Source organism: Mchenga conophoros, linkage group LG10 (assembly GCF_057382185.1).
Source record: "Mchenga conophoros isolate Kocher_MC1m ecotype Shallow Benthic linkage group LG10, M_conophoros_male_GT1.1, whole genome shotgun sequence".
Classification (NCBI taxonomy): Eukaryota; Metazoa; Chordata; class Actinopteri; order Cichliformes; family Cichlidae; genus Mchenga; species Mchenga conophoros.
In genome coordinates this window covers 15,192,837-15,219,982 of record NC_140535.1, presented here as the reverse complement: position 1 = coordinate 15,219,982, position 27,146 = coordinate 15,192,837, and the positions used below count along the sequence as shown (strand labels likewise).

The 27,146-nt window shown below is 42.4% G+C and overlaps 1 protein-coding gene across 8 annotated transcripts; it reads right to left on the bottom strand.

The window, feature by feature from the left end:
• Positions 1–8: 8 nt before the first annotated feature.
• On the bottom strand, positions 9–26,897 carry nyap1 (neuronal tyrosine phosphorylated phosphoinositide-3-kinase adaptor 1). 8 transcript variants are annotated; one of them, XM_085288723.1, is made up of 8 exons: positions 25,811–26,358; positions 12,629–14,639; positions 11,899–12,136; positions 4,910–5,280; positions 3,024–4,823; positions 2,688–2,930; positions 2,116–2,222; positions 9–1,503 (listed from the first exon to the last, which is right to left on the bottom strand). In XM_085288723.1, the coding sequence occupies exons 3-8, from the start codon at positions 12,084–12,086 to the stop codon at positions 1,060–1,062; spliced, it is 3,153 nt and encodes a 1,050-aa protein (XP_085144849.1). In that variant the 5' UTR covers positions 12,087–12,136; positions 12,629–14,639; positions 25,811–26,358; the 3' UTR covers positions 9–1,059. The 8 variants fall into 8 exon arrangements, with proteins under 8 accessions (XP_085144849.1, XP_085144848.1, XP_085144846.1 ...); XM_085288722.1 differs by having other exon boundaries at positions 11,899–12,724; positions 14,137–14,639; XM_085288720.1 differs by having other exon boundaries at positions 11,899–14,294; positions 14,514–14,639.
• Between the last annotated feature and the right edge of the window lie 249 nt (positions 26,898–27,146).

The following is a 27,146-nucleotide window of genomic DNA, read 5'->3' as shown; positions in this document are numbered from 1 at the left end:
CCCCCCACTCCCCCCAAACAACATATTCAGCTTTTTATACAACCACACGTTATCATAGTGAAGATTTGCTGTATGTAAAAGTTTGCCATGATCATCTCTACACTAATTTTTTTATTTTAGTTGGGATTTTTTTGTTTGTTTTTGTTGTTGTTTTTTTTACAATACTGTATGTCTATCGTGACATGCAGAGAATGACACAGTAAATATGACTTCTTCAAGTCTTAGATATGTATTGTAGGCTAGTTGACACAAGTTTTAATTATGTTGCTCCAGCGTCGGGAGGATATTGCTATAAAATTGCAGAAACGTTGAGAAAGTAAATAGATTTACATTACAAATATGCAAACAGATACAGTAGGTAGCTTTTACTCCTCAGTGATGATTATTTGCATCCACAATGACAATCTATTGATACCAAGACATCTCATATACATTCACAATTTCAAGAAACACTTCAGCAACTTATCTATGAGTCTTGCCTTTTCTCATCCACAGAGTAGTTTTTAAGCGTGTTGGACACCTGCTTGTTGGCGAAAATACACAATTTATGTATCAAGTAGTCAGGAAGAAATTTGGCAACACCGACTTCAGAAAACAACCCGCTAATTATTAGTTAGTTGGCGTCTTCCTTTTGTAGCAATAATACTGGTGTTTTGTGGCAAAAAACATTAGCAATTAGAACACATTTACATAGTGTACTACATAATACAGAGCAGATACAAATCCAATTTGTAAGAAATTCATGTAGTTTGATTGTAATACTTCTTATTCTTCACCTCTTAATCAGCATTTTTTTTTTTGTTTGTTTTTTCCCCAGATGGGTTCAGAGTCTCCAGTACCCTTCATCAGTTACTGTTCACAGATCAGTTTATCGCACAATAAAAATGCTATCAAGGGTTTTCTTCTTGGTCCATAGTCTCCCATTCCCTGGTGGTAATTACATCACCAAAGCCATTTAAAGAATTTTCTAGTTTCTATATCCATTTTTACTCTCATTCATAATTCTGCCATCTTCAGCTCATCTCTTCTAGTGCTGTACTCGCTGGCCTGACTTCCACGTCAGATAGCCGTGTCCCACACAACGGCCTGTGGCCTCTGGCAGGGAGGTGTGCCAGTTTTACGAGGTTCAGGTGTCCGTCTCCAGCTAGGGAGGATGGGCATGCTGTCCTGCTTGCACAAGCTTTTGTCAGGACGCCTGTGTGCCTTGATTTCTTTGCACAGGCAGCGCTTACGCTCGATGACTTCCAGCAACTTGCCGTCTCTCTGGGTCTGCGATGTGGATGGGGTGGTGACCCCACTGACAACAGGTTGTCCCTGTGCCAACTGGGCGAGCTGTTGGAACTGCAGCTGCAGGTGGTGCTGTTGCTGAAGCTGCTGAAGCTGCTGCTTTAACTGCAGCTGCTGCTGGTGTAGCTGAAGCTGCTGCTGCTGCTGCCGTGACACACCGGGACCACTGGGACTGCTGGGACTGCAGGGTACTTGAGGCTGGGCCAAACTATGCAGCTGAACGCAAAAGGGTTAAAAGTCAAGTTAGTGCTTTCATCTAGTCATTTATCACATGATAATATTTTCATTTATAAACCTACATGATTACTGCAGTGGTGTTACCAGTAACAGCTGGTCCTCACACATGTAGGAAAAAAAGAACTGCAGTTCCTGCAGACAGCCACCAGGATGCAGTCCTGCTGCATCTATTACAGTTTGAGGGAGGGTCAACCAGACACATGCAGACAGTCTCTGCAGCACACTCAAACTGCGTCAGCACTTGCTATGGAGCCAGAAACCGGGTGAAATGTGCTGCTAGAAGACTGCAGTTCACCTCTCAAAACAGAGTACAGCATGTTCTCTAACCCGCAAAGGCCTCTGATTTACTGATTGAGTACTAACCTACGTCATATACCTTTCTCTTTTTTTTTTTTTTTGAGGCAGGCCAGAACCTTATTCTGCTCAGTGGGCATATCTACCAGCTAAAAATAGATCTGCAGGAGCTGTGTCTCTAGCAGTAGGGGAAGTAATAATGAGAACAATATTAATGTTCACTCTCAAATCTACCTGGGATGACGGTAAAAGAAACTGTAGTTTTAAGGCTTGGTGAATATAATACAGTGCATTCACCTGATTCAAGGCTTCTCGTGCTGGTAGACTGCTCTGTCTCTGAACGTCTCCTCCACCCACCTGTCTCACTCCAGCAGCAGAGGAGGAGCGACCCAGCCGCCCCACTTCTGTAAGGAAACAAACATTACATTGTGTGCCTGGTAATGGGAGCAGATGGATAGAACTTCATTTCAGCACACAGAGCTATGTTATGTGGCTAGACTTTTGATCTGCGACACAAACTCATTGCTCATTATTTAAGGTACTAAACAGTTACTGTCTACTTACCAAAAATTAATTATTTTGGTGTTTATTCCTGATTCAGCAATTATTGTCTTTTCGAATGGTACCAAAATAAGATAAAAACAGGAGTATTTGTTCGCACATTCCAAGACAAAGTTACCGCAAAATGTCATAGAAAGGATGCAGTCGAATCCAGAAATGTGACAGGTCACAATTGTTAATATCCTTTTAATAAGGGGCTTACCTATTATATAAATTACAATATATTAAATGTTTAGACCTTATAACTAAATTCAATTAAAATATAAGCTTTTAAAAAAAACAAAAAACAACCCAGGGTGCCTCCCTACCTCCGTTGCGACAGGCAGGAAAGGTCTGGCAGGGAAGAGGCAGCCCTACCCTGGGCAGAGCTCTGAATCCTAGGCTGCTGTCAACACCGGCCAGTGACTCACTGTGTCCAAGAGCCCTGCTTGTGGACCCACTGAAGTGGACTGGGATGCCTGAATGGCCTCCCCGAGACCCTATTCCAAGCTCTTCCTTGTCCGTCCTTAACAGGGCATCAGCACTACCGTTCCATGCCCGGCCTTCATCCTCTGAAAGAGGGAAAGGAAAAGAATACAGGATTAATAGAACCTTATTTTTAATGGCATTTGCACTTTGTAATAAAAAAGCAACCTCTGACTTACTCTCTGTCTCTCTGCTGCCGTGACTGAAGGACAATTTCCTCTGCATAGGCCAGTAAGACCCGTCATCGGCGGATAAACTGGCACTGCTGTCCCAAGGCATGAAGCCAACTTTAGACTGAAGGGATGCAGACCCTCCATTGCTCTTGAACGCACCTTCACCAATACCAGTAAGACTCGAGGGCTGCTGCAGAGATGGTGTCTGAGAGCTGCCTCTCAAGCTCTCATAAGCCGGGGGCCTCCTGAAGCCACCGGAGGGGTAGGTCCATAGCAAGGGGCTGTCCGAGGAGGGCGGCTTGTACGCTGGAAGGCCGTGAGGCGTGTGAGAACGGAGGTGTGGGCGAGAGTGAGGACGCTGGGATGAGGATAATGGCGTGGGGGTTGAGCTGGTGCTGCTTTGAGGCGTTTGGCTGCTCGTGCTGGTAGTGATGTCCAACTGTAAAGAGTGTGGACCTCCATCCCTATCACGATCCCTTTCTCTGTCTCTGTCTCTTTCCCTGTCCTTTTCCTTATCCTTATCTCTATCCCTGTCTCTATCTCTGTCCTTGTCTCTCTCTCTTTCCTTGTCCCTGTCTCCTCTACCCCTATCCCTTTCTCTGTCTCGGTCCCTGTCTCTGTCCTTTTCCCTGTCCTTATCCTTCTCACCTTTGTCAGACTTCAGGAGGAAGCTAACTGACTTGCCCTCCTTGCCTGTACTTGAGGTTTGTGTCTGGACTGTGGCCTGGTTAGAAGCCTGGGAGCTGCTCTTGGTCGGCACAGGAGAATCTCCTCTTTCTGGCTTCCGATAGTGATGGTAGTGTGAGGGGCGATGGTGAGGGTGATGATGGTGATGGGAAAAGGGGGAGGTGGATTTAGAGGAAGGAGGCAGGGGCGTGGAATGACTCCTGGCTCTCAGTCCAGGAGCTGGGCCTAACTGGGCGTCTCTGCTGTGCTTGTCCTGCTGCGCTGCACTGCCTCCTGATGATTCCTTGGAGCCCGACAGGGATACAGGAATATTAGAAGAGGCCGAGGAAGAGGTGCTCGCTTGTGTTGTTGCGCTTGATGTCTGAGTTCCCATTTTAGTGGAAGCAGATGACTTGTTCTGCACCCCGACCCCACTGGAGGCTGCTGCAGGCTGAGGGAAGGCGAGCAGCGGGGGCCGGTGCTGTAGAAGATTGGGGAAAGGCGCCGGGATCTTTGTGTTTGATTCTTGCTCCGATTTATTCCCTTGCAGCAGATAGGGTGTAGGAGCTCGTGGCGTGTGGGGGCTGGCAGAGAGGACCTGGGGCACTGGGGTGGAGGATGCAGAGGCAGGCAGAGGAGATGAATGGGAGATTGATACAGTAGCTTTAGGTTTGGAATAGGAAGGGGAAGAAGAAGATGGGCGTGGCAGCGAAGAGGAGCTGCTGGCAGAAGAAGGTGTCACATGAAAGTGTTTAGAGGTTTTCAGTTTCTCGTGTTTGGGAGGGAGGTGTCTGTGGGACTCCCTGTCCTCCTGCATTGGATATTTCATCTCCTCATAGATTGCCTCACTCTGGTCTGAGTCAGAGTCCGGTGTTGTGGCCACAGGGGTTACAGGGTGGGGTGTGGCCGTCTGACTGTCTCTGGTGAACACTTGGCCCACCATTTCTATATAGACTGGCTCATCATCCCCATCTCCTGTCTGAATCTGAGAGTCTGATGCCTGAAAGGGCATTGATGTGGCAGAAGGAGGCACACGTGAAGGAAGAGGGTCAAAGGAAAGCTGGGTGCTGGGACTTCTCTTGGGCTTTAAAGGAGGCACCTTCTTTGTTCCAATCTCTCCAGAGTCAGACTTCTTCATGGCTGCAGGGAACAAAAAAAAAGAAAGCAATTTCAAAAGAACACATAATTTTCTCTGTAAAATATGCACCTGAAAACACATTTCCTACCATTCTTTTTCTCTGAGTGTTTTGCCTGGGAGTGAGTGGGTGGAGGCGGAGGTGGTGTCTCAGAAGGAGGTCCTCTGCTGTCAGCAGACGAGGAGCTCAGGCGAGTACTGGGGTGGCGTTTGGGTTTGGCTGGAGGGCAGCGGCCGCCGTGTTGAGATTGGGTGTCTGAGTAATCTCCATTCTCTAGACTTGTATCTCCGGCTCCGACAGCGTGGCAGGACTGCGAGCGCGGCGCCATGGCAGAGGCACAGGAGTGAGGGGACAGGTCCTGGGAGGCAGGCATGGTCATGAAACCCATTCGGAAGTGCCGTCGGAAAGAAGCCAGGTCTCTGACTTTGCCAACAGTAGCTGAGGGGTCATTTTGCGTGGAGCTAGAATCAAGGAACCGGGTCAAGAAAGTGTTAATGGAGGAAAAATACTGTAGCATGAAGAAATCATAGAGAGGTGTAAAACAGTCATGTAGTACTCCTTATACTGACCTCCCCTTTTCCTCACTCTCTCTTTGGTCTACAGACATCGTCTTTGCAATAAAGAAATGCCTGCAGGGCGTCTGCTGCTGAGAAAAACACCCTGGAGGCTCCTTTACCTTTCTGTATTCCTCAATGTGTGCTTACCCTTCAGACACATTCAATTAGAAACCAATTGCCTTGTCATAAGCAAGGTACTCGTGTGCACTCTGCTACTGGAATTCCCTTAATTTTTTTTTTCACTCATCTCTCTCTTTTTTTTAAATATGTTTATATATTCAACCTACATCTGTTTTCTGCTCTCAGGATCACTAGAAGCATTTCATCTGTTACCATGGGAACAGTTGTGATTTTCTGGTGTTTGATACTTGCTCTTTGAAATCATCAATGACACAAGCTACTGCAGCAAAAAAATGAAACTGACAAAGAAAACAAAATCTGACAGAATACAGCAGCATTTCACTAAAGTGGGCAGTAGCTGGAATAGTATTTTTTTCTTTGGGGTAACTTACATATTTGCAGGGCATGTAAAAAAAAACAAACACACACACACAATATGTCTCTTATACAGTTAGCACAACAGGATTCAAGTATTTTTCAGCAGTCTGTGATCGAGCCTGAAGAGCACATCTTCACACAAAACACTAGTTACATTGTAAAAAGCAAAGCTGTCTCAGTCATCTTCTTCTTCTGAGAAACACGAGATAAGTCTTTGGCCAACTGAGATCGAAGTAAATTTATTTGCTTTAGTCAATAACATCATGAGCAAAACCACAGCACTGACACTAGGAAAAAACATTCACACGTGTGATAGAATTTTGTGTGTCTAATGTCACAGAAGAAAAACACACACACAAAAAAAAACAAGGAGCATATTTAGAAGGTTATATTCATATTTGGTCTAAATGTCTGATGTTGCACCTCTCATTCCTCCATATTTTGCTACGTAAAATGTAAATAGGCAAAAGCTTTCTTGACATTTCTTCAAGTAGTCTACGAGAATAGTTCTCCAGGCTTCTCGTAGGACATTCAAAGCTCTTTTTGGATGTTGGCTGCCCTTTGTTTTGATCCCACCAATTGTTCCCACACTGCTTCAATAGTGTAGAGGTCCAGCTCTGTGAAGGATAATCCAAGACTGATTGTGTGCCACTGTGTGTTTTTTTTCTTTCAGATGTGCTTTTATTGCACTGGCAATTTATTATTACTCTCATACCAAAAAATGAAGCTCCTCGTAATCAGATGCTTTCCAGAACGCATTGTATGGTGAATCTCAATCTGCAACAACATGGCTCTTTTGACTGCATCTCCAGCACCACTGGCAGCTCCAAACCAAGACAGTGCTTCCACTATGTTTTACAAATGACTGTAGACTCTCCTGACCAACTCTGTACATTTTAAAAACAATATGAACCAAAAATGACTAAATATGAATGCATATCCAATATGCAATATTTCAGTCACACAATTTCAGTCGTGTGTCCAATATCTCAGCCTTTTCTCCTTGTTTCCTGTTTCCTTTCCTTAAAAATTGCTTCTTGACAGCCACCATTCCACGGAGACCACTCCAGATTGTTTCAGTGAACAGTTTCAGTGAACAGTAGATGGATCCACTGAAGGGCCAGATGTACTGTATCTCTCAGGTGCTGTGTCAGGTCTTTGCTGGATTTGTTCTATTTTTTAGAGACATGACTTTCAAATACTGAGTGCCATAGAAGATTTTCAGGTCTGCCACTCTTCTTTTGTCATCCACTTGTCTAGTTTCCTCAAAAACATACCATGTTTTTTACCACACCATGCCAAGATGCGCCAGGCTTTCAGTGATTAACTCTTCGGGAAACAACTTGTGGTGCAAAAAATGCTATTTTAAGCCGAAATGTGTTATATTTGACATTTTTCACACATTCAGCTAAAGAAATGGGAACAAGCTATGTGTTTCTGCAACAGGCTGGTAGTAACAAAGTGCCTAAAGACCCAATTTAAAATAGGTTCATTCCACAGTTGTATGTCATGTGCAGACAAATCTTTGGTTTATGTCTTAGGTTAAGTAGCTTTTTATACTTGAATGATCCGCAGGTCCATGTTAAAGGACTTAACACAGACCTTAAAAAAGACAAATGGAAACATCCCTCTGAAAATGGTCAGGTACAAGGAATGGACAGAAAAACAGAGGGAGAAAATGTCCAAAAAACAACTTTGGAAGACTGTGAGAAAGTCAGGAGAACTATTGGTCAAGACCACTTAAAGAAATAACAAAATGACAAGAAATTCTGGCTCCTTGGAAGCAAAACATAAAGAACTGTGTGTGTGGGAGGGGGATGCACTTGAGACTTTTGCACAGTACTGTAAATTATTCAGCCTAGTAGTTAATTGTGACATATAACTATGGGCCTTGTAGCGCTTTCTTTTAGTTCAGTTGCAATCCCTGTGAAGCACAGGAGACAAATGGGGCTTTCGATTTGCATTCAACATTTCAAGCAGCAGAAAATGCAATGAGGCTGCTCGTAGAGAAAAGAGAGGGTTCTGTTTTCCTTCTTCATGTGTGAGGCAGTGTGTGTTTATATAAGTGTGTTAGAGGAACAGAGTGCATTGTACATGTATCTTTGTATCCTTGAATGCCTGCAGAGACATGCTAGTGACTCTTCACAATCGACACAGATACAACAGGGCCAAATTAAGCCCAGAACAGAGGCTGAGCTGCTCTTTTTGACTGAAGTCTGTGTGTTTTTTCTTATTTCCATCTAAAGGAATGAGCTTCCAACAGTTTCAAAATGAGACCAGACTCAGCGGTTCACAAAGTATCAGGACTCCCACTTCTATATTTGCTTTACCTTCCTTGCTGCTTCGCATTAAGCTCATAATCTGCGGGAGCTAAATGAGATCGATACCACCTTCATATCTGCATTTTAGAAATGAAGCTACAGCCAGCAGCTGGTTAGCTTATCTTACTATAAAGAGGGAGAAACTCTTAGCCCGGCTCTGTCTAAAGGTTACAAAATCTGCCTTTCATCACTTCTAAACCTCACTAAATGAAAATCTGTACTGGAGAATGAGATGAAGCTTGCCATTTCAGGACAATGAGCTCTTGTTAATTAAAGGCACAATATGATTCCTGTGCAAATGGGATTTTTTTTAATCATGAATACAAGACTAACAGAAATATTGGTCAAAACAATTTCCATAAACAATCTTTATGCTGTAATAACATCCTCTGTCTTGCTTTTTCTTAATGGTATGATTGCCAGCAGATAAATTTAATGTCTTGATCCCAGCAAGCACTAGAAAGAAGAAGAAGGTGATGTCATCTGCTTCGCCCTTTGAACCACACCTTTGGTAGAACAGACTCTTGAATACTACCTCCATCTCCTTCTCAGAATGCAAGATATTCCCAAAAGCTTCGATAACTGTGGCGATAAAGCGTTCGCTGGAGAAATCCAGTTCATATCATCCTACCCCTGTAGCAGCATATAGTCCTGTTTCTAATTCACCTTTTCACTTGGAGGCAAGGTTTAAGAGCGGGTTATGTTTAAACACCTAAATCAGACCTGAAAGAATGTTATTTTTGAGAACATCAAATCTGATTCGAAGGCAAATCAGAGCAGTCAAGTCGTCTGTTGTTAAAGTCAGGGGTTAATGCTGAACTCTAAGCGTGTGTCTGTCCTCATTCTGTTGGACCTCAGTGACATATCTGACACAGTATGCGACACTTTAATTGATTGCCTTAAGTTATGGGTTGTCACCAGTGTGGTTTCAAAGTGATCCGATTCTTCTTCTGTCACCAGAAGAAAATGATACAAAAAGTGAAAGTGCCTTATGGTTTAACCAAAGCAATCAAAGGCAGTCGTTGTGTATTGATTCTCTTAATGATATTATTACAGGGCTGTTTACTAGCATGTGAGAGTTTTAAATGCCCCTAAAGGAACTAAAGGATAAAACATGCCTTCCTTCCGTGACATTAAATAACCACATAGTGAATAATGTCTTTGAATTTTCCACAAGATGACAACAGCTGTCTCTGTCTGTGCGTGTCACTGTAGACAGTCACCTCTTCTTTTATGTTTTTTAAGTTTTTCTACTATCATGAGGCCGTGCTGACAGACACAACAAAGTGGGGGGTTTTTGAGAGAAATGAATGAGTTGTCTATTCAGAGCAACCTTTAAATATCTTTAACCGACAACTGTCAACCTGTTCAGTGTACCCCACCTCTCGTCCTATGAGTTGCCAGGCTTTCCCTCTACCAGACCACTAACACTTCCAAATCAGCACAAGAATTTATTAAAACTATTTACAGTTGTCACGACTGGGAATTGTTCATGCCTTGTGCCATAAGGAACTGTCTCTATTTTTAAAACTCATATTAAAATTCACCTATTTACCATTTGCATCTCCACAGCCGCCTGCACTTCGTGTGATTTCTCTACTGGGAGCCTCGGGATGTTAAACTGTCTGTCAGTGCACAGCTTCCTTTATCCCTCCACTCTTTCCGTCTCCTTCTCTCTCCAGCCAGGTCTGCAGTTGCTGTCCTCCCTTAAGTCCGTTCGGTTTTCACCCCTTTTGTCCCTGTGCAGTTTTATCCCTGACCCTGTCCTGTTCGTAATTATCACCGGTCATGTCCCGCTTCCACCTCTGCTCCTCTGGCCCCACTCGGCTCTGCTTTCATCACTCATCGTGTCCCGTTGTCCTACTTGCTGCCCTACACCTTCACTGGCTTGATGCTGCCATGGCGTTGATCTCTGCTGCCAACACGAGGGCCTCCAATTACCGCCGTGAGTCATAAAGCAATGGATGGCACATCTAAACAAACTTGAATTGTTGTCTTTGATGCTCTCCTTCTCCTCTCGAGCACAAATAGCCCGAACCCCATGCTGAATTCGGTTAGTTATAGGTGACTCACATTTGAACAGCACATCCTTCCTTCTGCCCCCAAACCACATGCTCAGATACACAAGATCACTCACTCACAGGCTTTTCAGCACAATGCTGTCACGTGAGTGTGATGACGTTAGGTCTGTTTTGACCCTTTTGAAGAGTGCTTGAATTAATTTGCTTGTTTGGGGGTTTGATTCTCTTCTTTCTTCCTGTATCTAAATACAAATCTGATCTTAATTCTGATAGTCCTGCAAAAATAAACAAATTATACTGGGCTGAAAAATCACAGAATTATGTGGGACTTTAAATATCGTTGACATCGCACTTCTGTGCTGTGATTTACTATGATTGCTTTTCTGCTGGAAGATTGTTTTTAAAAAAAAGAAAGAGTCTGGAGGTGATGCATCAGCAGCTAACTGTGTTCTACTGGTGCACAAGTTATAGCCTTGAACACACACTGCACAGTGTTTAGCAGCAAGTCCTCAATGCTACAGTGAAATCAAGCAGCTGCAGAAGAAGTATTCAGTAACCTCATAGTGTGAAAATAAAAGATCTACCTATCCTGCACGTCTCAATCATGAAACCAACACAAAAGTGCCTTAACGCTTACCCGCCATAAAGACAACATTTGATGCCCTCACTAATGTCTGATTCATTTTGTTCTGTAAGCAGGCCTGAAATATGACAGAATCCTCTCCGTTCAGAAAAGAGCTTTAAGGGTTATTCCTAGCAGGATAAAGAGTTAAACTTGTATTCTTTCTTATAGTCAGCAGGCGTTCAGTGCTCTGTTTACAAAAGGAACTGTGACTGGGTTAAAGTCTATGGGAAGCAACACTATTTTGCGACGCTTTCAGCACTTTGCTTGTGAATTTGTGGTCTCAATAGTTGATTTGAAACCATATTTTAAATCAAACATTCAAAGAAAACATAGCCTACTCTATTCTATCTGTCAATTTTGTAACTCGTTTTTTAATTCACTGTAAAAAAAAGAGAAAAAAAAGCAAAAGTCCCAGTCAGTAACCAGCGTTACCTGAGGCTTCAGATTTAATTGGTGACATCACGGTGAATGTGTCCATCTTTGCCATGACGTCCATGTGCAGAATTATGTACTTAAGAAAAATCACTCATTTAAATTTATTAATTTTTTCTAAAATCTTTTTTCTTTATTCCTTGTTTACTCTTTTGCTTCTGAAAAGCTGCAGGCCTGCAGAATTTGAAGGGGGCGTGTGCGTGAAATGTACATTAGTCCACCTATAAATCCTCACACTTGCTTCTTAAAAAAACAGTGAAAGAGTGAATGGCCCAGATTTATATAACATGTTACTGCCAAAAACCATTTGATTTCATATCCATGTACCTTAACACTGTAGTGTATGCATTCAGAAATTACGCAATAACTCAGTTTTCTCATTTCTATGTGTGCTTTTGGCCCGTTTTTGCCTTGTGCAATTCAGCTCTACTAATTTATCTCATCTAAAGACCGTATTAACTTCATCATGACCTGCCGCTATGCAAATCTATGAGATTCACTTCCAGGTGAACCCTTCTGACTTCACGAACAGTGGCTGGAATTAAGATTTTGAAAATTAAACTCGTTCACACTGGATAAGAGGCTTATATTTCCACTGAACTGAACCCTATTGTAATCCACTCACCTCTTTTTACTTCCCTCTTGGTCTCTCTGCCTCCAGTCCAACCGGCTCTTACGATACAGCAGGTTCATGTCGCTGTGGGATCGCTCCTCCTCGCAGCCTATCACAGCGCAGTGTAGCCGCTTGCTTCGCCTCTCTATGTCACGCAGGAAATGCTCGACTGCCACATCCTGGGCAGAGCCAGAGCTCATGGTATAGAAGAGGACTCAGGGGATGGCGATGTATGTCACAGGCAGCCCTCCTTTAGACAAGAGAAAACAGGAGCTCATTAATCATTTAAAAAAAAAAACCCCAAAAAAAACAAGTTTAATAACTTTCCAGCCTGCATGCAGACGACAAGATTGACAGTGATTACTTTGTTCATGCGGCAACATAAATAATCAACTCCAAATTACTGGCAAAAGTTGTAAGGGAGTCATTGCTTATCACGCTCACTGTGTCATAGTGAACAATCCTTCCCATTACTCTACCTGGCAGCCGTCATAGCGAAGACACGGTGATGCATGATGATGATGATGATGGAGGTTGCAGCTTTGTTTACCCCTGCCTCTAGTGTATCACATGAAAACTATTTATACTTTCATTATCCAGTTATGAATATTTGAGTAAGCATGGTAAATCAGCTGCAGAGCATCTTTGGCTGCAGGCCCTGGGATGGCCTATCTAAGCCTGTCTACTAGCCAGAAAGTAATGCGGTTTGTCATATGTAGTGCATGCACAGCTTCCTACTCACGCTCCCTCCATGTGAAGTCAGGCTTGTTGTGGGGCAGATATCTGGGAGTCCAACAGTGTTTTCATGTTGGAGAACGTGAGTGTGCAGCGCAATTGGCTAAGAAAAGAGCAGATGTCAGCTGATGCACGATGCTAGTGTTTTTCCACCATAAATAGAAATTGAATGTGTTTTGATGGTAGACACTCAAGTGGTATCGTCGGTGCCCCTGGCATCAGCATGAGTTAAACAGCTTTGCTGGGGAACTAAATTGAATCAGCCACTTTACATGACATGCATTATTAAGCTAAGCTTGTTTGCAGTGTAGCTGGTGAGTAATTTTAATGGTCCGCATTATCAGATATTCTCACAAAGCAGAAAACGGGGGGAAACAAGCCATATGAATCAAATGTGGTGGAACACATGCGAATCCAGTTTAATGAGACCCGATTTACAATTAAGGTCCTATGATGCTTCACACAGCATGAAAATACATCAAAAAGTATATATTGACACTTTCCAGCTGTGCTGTTGTTTTCCTAATTCTGTAGATATTTTCGATAACTTAAGCAGTTTACCATCGTCTGCACACCATTTTCACTGCCAGTGCAGTAGCTCGGCTATGTCTTACTATAAAGAGAAAAAGCACACAGTGAGAGCAGCAGGCGCTGTCACCTGGGCCAGGTGGCATGTTGATCTGTGTACCTGTGTGTGATTCTTTTGTCACAGCCCAGTGTGTCATCGAGTGTGTCAGCGTGGCTACTGCTATTCTTGTACCCCACAGCTCTGACCACAACCTCGACCGCTGCTGCTGCCGTGTTTGCTGACTCAATGTTAATTAGGTTAGGGAGCTGTGACTGTAGGTTGGGCTTTTGTTAAATGGAGCTTTGATTTTGGTTTCTAGGATCTGGCAGCTGAGTAGGCAGCCCCACAATTGTCACATTACACCCTGTGGGTTGGTGTACAATTAGCCAAGCTAAAAGAACCGAGAGTCCAGCATCTTATATATCTACAGGCAGGTTTGTGTCATCAGACCAGGCTGCAAAATATTGTTTTTACAAGCATGCAATACGCTCATATAGGGTGCCTGTTATTAATCCCCAGAGTCACTTTCTAACCCAAATAAACTGAGAGCGTTTAGGAAGTTGTTTCAGGAGCATCTGTAGGGTCAGGAGTCGCTTGAATTCCTCATTAAAACCAGGAGGCAGATGGAGCCATGATTCACGTAACTCAATCTGCATGCAATGCTGCAAACTACTCATTCATGCACATAAGCAAACATCACACACACATACTCACACACACACATATTCAAGGCCCCCATAACACCCTTCAAACACCCTCTGTGTGTATAGCAGTAACTGAAAAAGCTCCGCCAATATGACTACTATAGAGAAGCGGGAATTTATCGAGGCACATCATAATCACCTATGTAAAATATGACAGTGTAAAACATTTACAGTGTGATTTATGAGCGTAACAAAAGTTATGAGTGAAACATTATGCAGTCAGGGGATTCACTCTGGGTGTACATTTTGTGGTATCTCATGTCGAAAACCTTTCCTTCTATAGCTGCTACTGGATTCACAGCACTGGAAGGCTTTGTGCTGCAGCCCTCTGCCCTCCAGTCTCCACCTCAGCAAGCGGTCCAGCAGTGTTGTTTTACCTCGCTGTGAGTGAGACAGCAGGACTGCAGAGTGGACAGACACATCATCACACTGGCGTGGCCTCGATAAAAGTGAAAAATTTCTACAAAACATGTATGTTTGCGTTTGCAGAGGCTGGATAGTTAACATGTTGCTAACACGTTGTAGCAAATAATTCAATAATCAATCTGTGACAATAGGTAAGGAAATCAGGGAGGGGGGGGGGGGGTCAGGATTTTCTCAACACCATATTTTTGGCTCACTTTATCAGATATTTAGGAAACAGTGCACTATACATATCCTTCACTTTGTTTGGTTTCTCCTGAATACCAAAGCCATTCCAGCCCACATCTGTATGGTATCTCAGCACCTGAGCTGGACAGCAAAGCCTGAGAAACAAACAGAGGAGAGGAGGAGAAGAAGAGAGAGGCGGTGAGGAAGCAGTGCATGAGGATGGAGCAAAACGTTCAGTGGAAGAATGAGCAGCCTGAAACACACACAGCTAGGAGAGGAGGAGAGACAGAGGCAGCGGGAAATGGAGAGAGAGAGAGGAGGGGGCACGGTGAAAAATGGGGGAAACCAACAAAATAGAGAATCACTGATATAGCAACACGGGGAAGAAGACGAATATGATTAGGCGGGAAACGTACTGCCCAGACAGACTGACGGAGGGGAAGATAGAGACAGGGAGCATGGGAGCAGAGGGAATGTGCAAATGGAGGCAAGTGGAAGGGAGAGAGGATAAAAAAAAAAACAGTGAAAGGCAGCCAGACGACAAGAATGGGGGAGGGAGGTGAAATCAAGCCTCTCACACTAGTCGCTGTGTGTGGTCTCCTAGCAACACTGTCAGCATCTCTTCCTTAGCCGCTGAATATTCACAAAGCAGGACGTCAGCCTCATCATACAGGATGATCCCAGGGTTAAACTTCACTGCAGCTTCATTTGTACCCGACTCTCTCAGGATCAATAAATATCACATGTTTCTTAAATAGCACAGTATGTATCTTAGTAGTATCTGTACTGAGCTATACAGGGGCTAATATTAATCCAGGCAAATACACTCAAATGATAACGCTTAGTATTTTAAATCCTATCAAGCCAGATTTGAACCATTTTCTTTTTCAATGAGACAAAGATTAATAAAAAATACTTAAGGTGAGAATATACATACCAGCTGATATACTAAATACTGTAAAGAATTAAACACCAAAGTAGGAGGGATGTGAAATCCCACCTCCTTCTTCTCAAATAGCCATCACAAATGTTTTTACAGTTAAACGCCAACTTTCACATTGGCTGGATACACATTATTGGGTGAAACAGCTCATTACTTCTTTCAGCCCAAACCATATCAGCTGTTTTTATGTCTATGATTTGCTTCAGTCTGAAATACTTAACTCCAGGCACAGAAATCTATTCAGTTTCTTATTATGCAGGAAATCTAAATCTGATAGAGTCAAGGCTCATTTAATGTCAAATGTAAATGATGACTTGTGTTGAGCACTTTCCTTAACAAGGTAACATCTGGTGAAGAGATGCTTTTTAACAATCGAATGAAACACTCATTTATAGTAAACATATTACAGCATGATACGAGAGCTTCCGCATAGCACTAGGGCACTAAATACATTATTATGGGGGGGGGGACTACTACATGATCATTTAAAGGTTATTATAAGTTTAAACAATTTTTATAAACTCCCTGCAAAGCAGAGGAAAAGGGATTTAACAAATTAATCCACCAAATCATATCACTGCACATATTTTTAGAGCACTATAAAATGCTTAGAGAGTGAGATCAGATACAAATCTAATGTCTGCAAGGTAAAGCCACAAGCCAGTTTACTTTGGTTATCGGAGCTCAAAAGACAGAAAGTGGGGGGAAAAGCAAACCTGAGCTGTGTCCAAAGATAACAAAATTCCCCAGCCACTTCCTCTGAAGATCACTACTTAACACACTATATCACATTTATTTATATAGTGTGTTTAGAGGTGCTGGCAGGCATTTTTTTTTTTAGCATAGTAAGGCTTGCTGTTTTCCCACTTCCAGTCTTTGTGCTAGTCTAATATAGCAAGGTTTTTTAGCAGGTTTTTGGATCTTCCCATGAAAGAACTCTCAAAATATTTTGTTAAATTTGGTTAATTTCAGCAGAAAAATATAAAAAGTTAACGCGACGCAGAGACGGCGCGTGGCAGAGCGACGAGCACTGGTCAGTTGTCGAAAAGTTGCCTTTTTGCAAGTACAAACATGCTTGCAAATATATTAATGGCCAGATTTTTCTCACACTTTCTGTTTACAGAAACTGAACTTGCAGTGGGAAATGCTGTCCTAAACATTTGGTGAGTCAAATCCTTTAATAATTTATGACAAGCTGTCCACCTTTAACGCATCTGAACGCGGGAACAATGTCACATTCATAAATTCTGCTGTTTTGGGATCAGAAGGAGAAGATGTCCATTTGGAGCACTGATAAATGATTCATGATCAGCTCAAGAAATACTTTGCACGTGTTGTTTCTCCAGAATCGGGGTTAAACTTGTTTAATGTCAGGTTCAGTCAACCGCCCGCTGTGTAGGACCTGACTTCGGCTCTTAAACACTTAAAGATATTTCTGCCTTTAAAATCAAAGACCCTTTACACTCTGGCCAGCTAACCTGCAGGCCAGAAAACACTCCAATTGACACCTATTGCTTTGTGGGCCCGTGCACAAAAACAAATCAATGTAACCCTTCCTCAAACCAAAACAATCACTTAAAGTAAAACCTGTGAATGTGTGAGCCTGTGCATTGTGTGACTCACAAATTTACGTTTGTGTGCGGTGTGTGTGTGATGGGAAGAATTCTCTCAAACCACAGTCACTACTTTCATCTGAGGGTTACGGGGGTTCAAGCGTGCCTTCGGCTTCCCTTCGTGCATTGCTGTTGTGTGCTAAATTCTCTACAATATTGCATTGTGCAGTGAGATGCCTGTGGATGATGAGAATGGACAGGAGGAGGAGGAGGTGGAGGAGGAGGAGGAGGAGGAGGAGGAAGATGTATCATTTCAGGACAAGGATGGAAGGCTGGTGCATAAGAGATAGAGAAACGTTCGAGATGTCTTTCTCATGTTTTGGGCATGAAAGAACTGCAAAGCAGCTATCAGGAAAAACTGGGATGTAAAAAAATCAAAAAACCCTCCAAAACCCTTAATGACAAAGTCATTGCTTCAAAACATTAAACACACAGAAGACACATGTACACTCACTTAAAAGTATGTGAACGGGCACTTCGCACACTTTGGGTTCTCCTCCTCAGCGTTGTTCAAACTGAGTGACCACTAAATCTTTCATGGAGCGCTACCAAAAATATCCCACAAAAAGCGCTTCCCTGATTCCTCAGGATACAGCCCTGAGCCACAACAAACGTTCAGAGATGCTCAATGTATGCACCTATTCGCCCAAGAAATAAATCCACTATTGTTAGAGCAAACAACACACGGATCGTGGATAGAAAACATGACCAGTCACAGCTGGTCAATAATAAAATAATTGCAAAAACAATGGAAATAATGTCGCTGCAAACGATGTCTTTCTGGTCAAAAAGAGGCAGCGAGCCAATGACCTCCCAATCTCCAGCTCCCACCTCAGCTCGCCCTTGCCTTCATCATCTTCTGCTGGAATCTGCAGTAACCAAGGTGACCCACTGCACTTAGCATACATGAACACTTAACAGCTTGCACATTCGCAAGCATTTACACAACACTGGGCAGATTTTCCTTCGGTCTGCAGCTTGTTGTTCTATCACATGCATAAAGGGTTGTGGGAATATCAACTCATACCGCAGAGATAAGATTCAGAGCAGACTTTTCTCCGGCAGCGGCATGTGGACGCTGACGAGTGCCGCCACTAGATGTGCTACAATTTAAAAACCGAGCAGGGTCCCTTTAAGTTAGTCTGGCTTTCGAAGATTGCATTAACAAAAAAACGAGGGAATTCACATCATATAGAAAAATGTAGTCTCTGTTTTGTTTGTCTTTTCATCTGGCTGTTGAAACCCAGCCTGTGAGATATAGCGCCGCAGGGACAAGAGTAAGAACTGTGGAAGAGGGAAGAAAAAAAACTCCTTAATGCTTCCACTTGTGCATGAGGGGAAGAGCTCCACTCCGCAGCTGCACACGCTTCACTGAGCCAGCATCCTTCTCTACCCAAGATCTGACTCATTTTCGGATGTGGATTACCCTGCAATATTGTCTTCCTGTTAGTTTCTTCAGCTTAAAGTCATATATTTAGATATCTAGTTTACAAAATTATCGTGAAAATATCCAAGTAGATAAAACTCAAGATGCTCAGTTTTGAGCATCTTGCCTTTCTCTGTTAGGTAGAAAGGCCTGTTTTTCAGTAAATTATATCCCTTTGCATGTTTTATGTATTTTATAACAGCCAAAACCAAAATAATCTGCAGCTCTGTGGGTGTCCCTTCCCCAAACATGACAAACCTTATAAACTATTCAGCAACAATTAAGCAAACTCAAATAGCCCAAAGCAAAAAAGGATCAGCTGAACATCACTAAAAGCTACACATATGATTTGCCTCACAGCAGTTCATGGGCTTGACTCACATCTTCCCAGAGCTAACGCATTCAAACAAGCAAAAAAAAAAAAACAAAGAAAAATTTTTTGCCTCTGGCTAGAGAACAATGTCCAGAGATAGCTGCAGAAGAATAAAAAACAAGCATGAGGACTGAGGTGACCTCTATTCAAAAATCAAATCAAAACATCGCCACACACAAGAAAGCATCAGAACTCTCCCCCAGTTAGTCATACTGGAAAAACAAAAAACCTGCATGTCAGACCGACCTTCGTTTGATTGACAGATGAAGCAACGGCAGCGTTGGTGTGATTAGCAAAGCCAGGTAGGCCACAAGTGGTCTTCCAACATTTGAATCAGCCTACTCTTCGTGCTCAACATCCCCCGATAAGCGAGTCATAGTGTAGGCTGTACAGGATAAGCACACACATGCCCACACACACACAGCTCTCCCACTCATCGATCTCATTACAAACAAATCATATCTCTTAGGGACCATGTTATGCACCCCATAGTGTTCAAGAGCAGGACAGTAACTCACGACAAGAGGGTTTTGTAACACATTAAGACATGACAAACTTTACATGATGTTAATAGCTGGTAAAAAAAAAAAAAAAAAGAAAAGAAAGAAAAACACACACACACACTTAACTGCCAGCTCTTTTCTGTCTTTGTATAAGGTGAATAAAATCGCAACAGGGACTTTTTAAAGGTGTTGAATCAGGTCAAGTATGTCTGAGAGCTTTTCAAAGCCGTGCAAACTGAAATGAAAGAGAGGTGGTACAGGTGTGTCGTCCATACAGGTATGATTGGCAGGCTTTCAGCAGGGGGGTCTCACTTGAGCAATTCCTATTCTTGTCATTCCTGCTGCTCACTGTACTGACAGTGATGAAATGAAAAGGCCTTAACTGGGGCAAATGGCAGGTGATGGCAGATTACACACTGCAGGGGGCCCGATGGAGGCAGTGCTTTCATACGCTGTACTCGCGTTGTGGTCGCGTTGGACACATGGCCAGAAAAGGCAGATGGAAAAAAAAAAGTCACTTATAACAAGATGATTGTGAGATACGTGTCCAAAAAACAGGAGTGTGATTAACATCCTCTGCGTCCGCTTTTGATGTACCTGCTGTACGTCTTGCTCTCTTGCGCAATAATGCTCAAAAGACTGCGAGAAAATGTGGCGAGCTGAAAAAGTGCCAGCTGGATTTTGAACTAAAATGCTCAAGCGTTTAAACTCGTTACAGGGTTTAAAATACTGACTTTTAAAAAATGAATTATTTCTCAAAAGAAAACGGCCCAGATTGGGGCAAAGATAAAATAACCTGCATGATTCAGAATCCCTTCCCCAATCCCAACAACTCATATTGCTTGTGGGACCCCCCAGCATATTTTTTGTGTGCAATTAGCTGGAGTTCCTTTTGCTGCCAAGTAGCTGAGCAGCAGCAGTCTTTTCTCTTTTTTTAACAGGACAAGGCAAAATTGCTCTGACATTTAAAAAGCATATTTAAGTTACACTACAATTAGAATTTACATTTCTGAATGTGCGATCGCCAATTTCCAACACTGCTGTGCTCTCAGTTTTTGCTGGTTTACGATGACCTTTGGCAATGTCACAGACAATAAATTATCACTGTGAGACACTCCTAAGACCATCATGTCTCCCCATCAGTTTGAGACCCACTCACTCACACAATACAGCGACATGTGGAGGAGCAATATTTGCGGAACATGATACGCTTTTGATTGTTTGCATCACACAACTAACACGTTTCTGCCTCCTAATCGTTTAGCAAACATTAATGAAGGTCTCTTGAAGGTCTTTAGCATAAATGTAAAACATTAATGAGACCGGGGACATTAATATAACACTATGGACCACTTTGGTCCATTTATGCATGCCTAAACATGTATAATTTCAACAACAAAAAAGAAAAGAAAAGCTGCATCGTGTCCCTCCTGTAATTTCAGATTTTGCCAATTACTGTTCCAACATAATGACCCTGAAATGACTTTGCTAACAGCTTCTTGCCAAATAATAATAATGATTAAAATAAAAAAATAAAAAAATTTGAATGGCTCATAAAAATGTGCAAATGTGTAAACTTATGTTTTGATGAAAACATCTGCATTTTGTTTGCATTTATTTATGATGCTGCAAAGACACAGATGCACACAGGCGGCTGGTGATTAACGTGGCTTGAGCCTGGCGCCAACAAGAGAGGAGTGACTGCTGGCTTCTAACTTTATTTATTTTGCATGGTACCATGCGAATGACTTTGAAAGGTTTAATGAGAAGAAAACAGAGGGGAAATGAACAAAGATGAGTTGCCTCAAGGAAATCATTACCACACATCATTACTCTTGACTACACACTGCAGTGAAAGTGGATGCTCTAAGATACTCACAATCCAGAAAAAAAGCATTTAAATGGGGCATTTAATTTAAATTTTCATTGGTTAATTTGCCCATATACATTCAGTCATCCTCCGGTCAGACAAGGGACAGACGTCTATGAGCTTTTAATGTGAAGAGTCACAAAGCAACAGCATCCAACAAAGTGGACGCAGAGGGACGTCCCAGATAAAGCACCGAGGAGTCATTTGTAGCGCAAAATAATAGCCCCACCTCGTCCCTCAGTGCGTGCAGGGTCTGCCTATTATTCTATTATATTTTGCTGTGTTTTTGTTTTGCTTTTCAGAACCTCTATTTAGAGCAACACAGAAAAGAAGAGTGGCCAGTATTTCAGTCTTCTCTACTGAGAAAAAAAAGGAAAGAATTTATAGTGGGGGATGAAGATGAAGAAGAAGAAGCTTAATGAGAATCAATTTAGGGTTCTTTTATTTCTGTGTAGTCTTGGAGTAAAAGGGGAGGAAAAGCAGAAGACAAAGGGGGGCAGTCATCGAACAATGTTCAGGTCTGGGTTTGTATCCAGGACATGGTTTGTAAATGGCATGCCCTTTAATCAAGAAGCCGCTAGAGACCTTTACCTTTAGCCCTATATGTACTCCTATACACTGTGTCTGCTTAAAATAGCTACATGAAAAAGTGAGTCTGATCTACAAGCAAAGGCTTTAGTGTTAAGGTTTGACGGGCACTGGTGATATACTGGTTTAAAACTGAACCAGGAAGCCTGGTAAATTTTTATTTTATTAAATTTTTATACAGCTTTAGATTAAAGTGGATCTGTTTTCTGTTTCCTTCTTTTCTATAAACATATACTTTTACATCGGGGGAAATCACAATAAACATGGCCAAAGTTTGAAATAATGAGATCAGCATATGTCGGTGTTTGTTATCCCGGTGAGGCACAAGCTCGGGCTTGAGACAGCTCTACACACTTTCTATTCTACAAGAAGTCAGAGAGAGGGGATATCCCATCTAAGGCACACGGTTCTGGCTGTAAGCACCAAAGTCCCACTCCCTTCTGCTCTGAACTGTCTGTTTAAAAGGGGCAGCCAATCAGGACAAAGCTAGCTTAAAGGGAATCCAGATCTAAGAGTAGAAATATGGACCTGGAAATGAAAATGTTGCATTGACTTTGTGACTTTTTTCCAAGTTTAAACATTAGCCTTCCTGTCTGAGTTTCGACAAACAAGGGGAATAAACCTTAGCAGAAAAATAAGGCCCAGACTGGTCCTTTTGTGGTGTCCTATGGGATGTGTAGACATTCTTATGAGGGCCTATCACAGGATATCCTCTGCTCTTTCAGCTGTGAACATTTTTTAATCAGTCTCTTAGAGTTCTCATTATTTAGCAAGGTCAGCGCGACATTATGGCCAGAATTACGCTACATTAACAACTGATAACTGTCGTATTATCAGTTATGTGACACAAAAACAGAATATCAGCCTCATCACGGGGTCATATGTTTATAAACCAGAATTTTTTCAATGTGACAAAAAAGAAATACGTCCTTAAAGATTCCTGATTTATAAGCATATAAAGCCTTAATGACTTTTCTTTTAAACCCACAGCTCTCCTCTAGCATATCCACAACACAAGACTCAAGAGAATATCACAAACTTTCCTCAAAGCATCTGAATCTCCCTTTGTTAAAGATTCCCATCAAATATAAACTGACACAGGAGTGCCAGTAAAAATACAAAGAGGATATGCTGTCATTTTAGAAAGGAGCATGGGCAGTAACAATTAATAACATGGATTTAAACTGATACAACACTGCAAAAATCTTAGTTTGACCAAAAGGTTTTTTAAAATGTGTGTAAACCATAATTTTACTGTTAGATTTTACAAACAGAAGCTGAAAATCTACCTGTTTGAGAAGCAGGAACACGTGAATGTGTAGCATTATTTCACTAGCTTACCTTTAAAAATGAGTTAAACATGGATCAACATCATATGTTGCTGCCGTTTGAGAAAAAAAATGATGTTCAGCTGTAGTATTCTTTTGGTTTTTCATCACTTTTGCAAGCATTACATTTGTTGAACATATACGGGGGGACGTGAAGATGAGCGACAGAGGTACAAATGTGGCCAGACTTCACCCGGGAAACCCACTGAAAAGATGTGAACTAAATATACACCAAATAAAGAGGAAGAGTTGATCAAAATGCACTTTTTTAACTGTCTGCAGTCACTCACATTGATCACAGTCTGTAACAGAGGAAATCGTGGTCATTTCTGATTCCATATGTCTCATGTTCTTCCTTAAAAATAGCACTGTATGCTAACATTGCCCACATTACACTATAGTATTACTTTTAACAGCATGCTAATATTCAAACTCTAGGGAAACAATCTGTTTTGGTGCTTCAGTTTAAAAAAAAAAACAACCATTAGTGCTCATGTAGACACGGGTATCTACTCCACCAGAGAAATGGGCTTAAAATGTCAGCATCTGCCAAGTCTGTCTCTCATCCATCAGTCCCCTCACTCTCTGTGTTTCTTTCCTATTAGTCCCCTCTCCTCTGTGGCCACGCATAGGCCATCCCTCATCCTCACTGGATCCAGTAATTTCTCATTCGTTTTTAAATCAGACATGATGCACACAGCGGGCTAGAGCAGCTGAGCATTTCCATCCTCTTGATGGAAAGAAGCTCAAATGCAGTCAGAATCTTTCTTTCCTCATCAAAAACACTTGGGACTTCCTTTTTTAAATTATTTCCGTTAGTAAATAACAACAATAACCTCCGCTCAATTTCATTTCTTCTTCAAGTCTTTTGCTATATTTCATGTATTTTTTAAAAGCTCTAAATATTAATTTAGTGGGATAAACCTCTCTGGGATTGAAGGGCATGAAATGAAACCCACTCTATTTAATTCCCACCACTTCCTGCTTTTAATACCACAATAAAATGACTGCGGCCCGCAACGCAGAGCTGCCACTTCCTGTTTTTAATCACATTTCGCTACAATCACATTTTGAGATCACTAGGTGAGCCCGGCAGTCAGTGACAGGTGGTCTGAGCACCGGTTTTCTTCTGCATGCAAAACACACTGCACAGCATGCGTAGCTCATAGCCTGCACTCAATGACCCCAAAGTCACAGCTGCTCTCACCCAACCCCGATCCACTCTGTAGCTAGGAGTGGTTAAGCCAAACTGCACAAGAGATGCTCACATAACTGACCCTGATTATGTGCATCTGTTAACCTAAGCTAGATTTAAATGAACGTATAGGAAGATTTTGGTCTTATTAAGCTCCAAGGTCAACTGGGACTGGCTAGTAAATAGTGTCAGTCTCAGTTTCAAGCAGTGAAGTATTCAGTCTTGCTGGTCCAGCATCTTTAAAGGCAAATGATTACATTAATTGCACATTCAAAGGGGAGGCCTTCATTATTCATGTTGGGACTGCTTTGTCCTTTTTAAATGCTTTTATTTGTTTTGTGGCAGGCAGTTAATACCTACAATAAACTGTATGGATATTCCATTTTCTTCCAACATAGCTTCCTATCTGTAATATTTTGAAGCAGTCTAATTACAAGTTGTTTTTTGGGGTTTTTTGTGTTTTCTTGCCTTTCTTCTTCTTTTTAGGGTGGACTGTGACGAAGAAATCTCTCAGCAGGAGTGCTGTTCAGAGGCTGTTTAGAGGCTGTCACGCCCGGAAGGCGGGTGGGGTATGGGGTATGGGTTGAGGGGGGGAGACATTGCTGACTAGCCTTAATTTTGCGTTCAATTCACAACTTCTCGACGCTTTTGAATCGTCTTATGGAGGATCTAAGGAAGAACACTGCGGCAGTTGATCGAGTATTAATCACCAGATGGCTTTCCCTTTAGAAAAGAGAAAGAAATCTAGTGATGTGGCTCCCTCCATCCAGACGCCTGCCTCTCTCTCCCGCACCTCCAAGACGCGCCAACACATCCTCACCTGGATGCGCACAAACAAACGCACACATACACACACACACGTCACCCCTATACTCACAATCAGAGTATTACCGCCCGTTCACACACGCACGCACGAACGCACACTCAAAAACACACAACCGTGCTGCATTTACGGACTCGTATAATCCGTAAACATGCAGATGTTTCCCATCAGGGCCATGCAGATTAAGACGCCAAACACTGCCGCCCCTGTCACCGCTGTGCTGTAGATATTTTGATTAACAGCGCCGTGCATGCTTCAGCATCAATAGTCAGCTGATGCGGGCTTGTTTTCTGGTGAAATATTTATACGGGGATGTCACGACTGTACACGAGCTGTGGGTTGTTACTGCGTGGCGATGTGGCGATATCTGCACGGATCTTTTACGTTTGGGGCTAAAATACGGGCCTCGCATTGAATGACGCGAGCCGCGAGGCTTCAAGGTTGAACAATTTGGCTAGTGAACACACGGCGGCTCGCTGTCACCCGTGCACTCTGGTGAAATTTACGCGTAAAAATGCCCGACGTCCCTCCGCAATATACCATGTTTTCATTTGCTAATAAGGCAGACCATAACCACCATAACCACGACAGCTCTCTACGTGGGCTAAACGATTTTGTGATTTATGCAGCAAAAACAAAACACAAATGAAGGTGTGATACCTACCTTGATAGCTGTAGAGTCTACGGCTGGCGCAGAGGTAGACTGTGCCGATCGCCCAAACCAGTTGCCCAGACTCGTAAAAAAATCAGACAACAACAAAACCACGCCGGTTGTTGATGACACAGCTGTCTTGGTAAACAGAAGGGAAGGGAAATGAATCCTTTCCCAGATGTGTCAATTGACGTGGAAATAAAAAATTAGATATTCAGACGCCGATCACCGGACTGACGCCTTTTCTTGACGTGAAAGGTCTTCCATTTTTAGGGGGATAAACGGCGCACTGTACTACCGAGGATCGCTGTAGACTGGCCGGTGCGAGATCTTATTGAAAACCAATATGCAATTCAATGCGACGTTAAAATGCTCCCCAGCCGACATCATCCTTGTGTCTGTGTTTCTTTCAAAATCATCCGCAAAAGAAACACGCTCACAAATGCGGGGATGAACAGAAAGAAGAAGAAAAAAAAACCGTCAAAACAAAAAATGCGCAGATGTCAGCGCGCTGTGCTGGTTCAAGCGCTGGGCATCCTCACTGAGCATTCGCATCCATATTAATATTCATACAGTACTTCCTGAGAGCAACCCAGTGGTTGTTTTGAGAAAACTGATTCCTGTTATCCTGCTATTTATCGCTCAGTGAAAGTGAAAGCCACAGAAACTGCTCATATTAACAGCACACTCATTAAATGTCCTTACTTTTTTTTTTTAAAGGCTTTTTATGCAAACAACAAAAAGCCCTTTTATTTCACCAGAGTGCTGTGATGTGCAAAAACAAAGTCAGCCTGCCATATAAAACATTGTAGGAGGATCGCGGTGATGTAATGGAGGATAAAATACTATTAAGTATAAAATAAGCTCGCCAAAAAGCCCGCGCTGAGTACCACAAAGTAGGCTAAGCCGTCAGAGGAATATTAACATTTTGTATTAACTGCCTCCAGATGACCATGCAGTGAAAGCAAAAAATATTAGAGGACATCATAATATTAAATGTGAAAATACCCACTGTTTAGTGCAGATATATTTTCTTTCATATTTCCCGGTGATGTGATCAAACACTGGCATTTTCCTTTTTCTTTCTTTTTTTTTTAAGGTCGTTGTCACATGACCAACTAGCCAACACATGGCCTGTGTGAGGCTGACACGCCCCCTAAAGTCAACGGGAGACTATATGGGTGACTGGGTTGGAGTTAAAAGTGAATCTTTCAGATATCTAGATTAGGAGTGCTCCCTCTTGAGAAACACGCTGTAATCATGTGTATCGGTGGAATCTTTGGACTGCCACAAGTGGAGCCGTGAATCCAAAGTCCAAGTTTAGGTTTGATTAAAACTTTTCTAAATA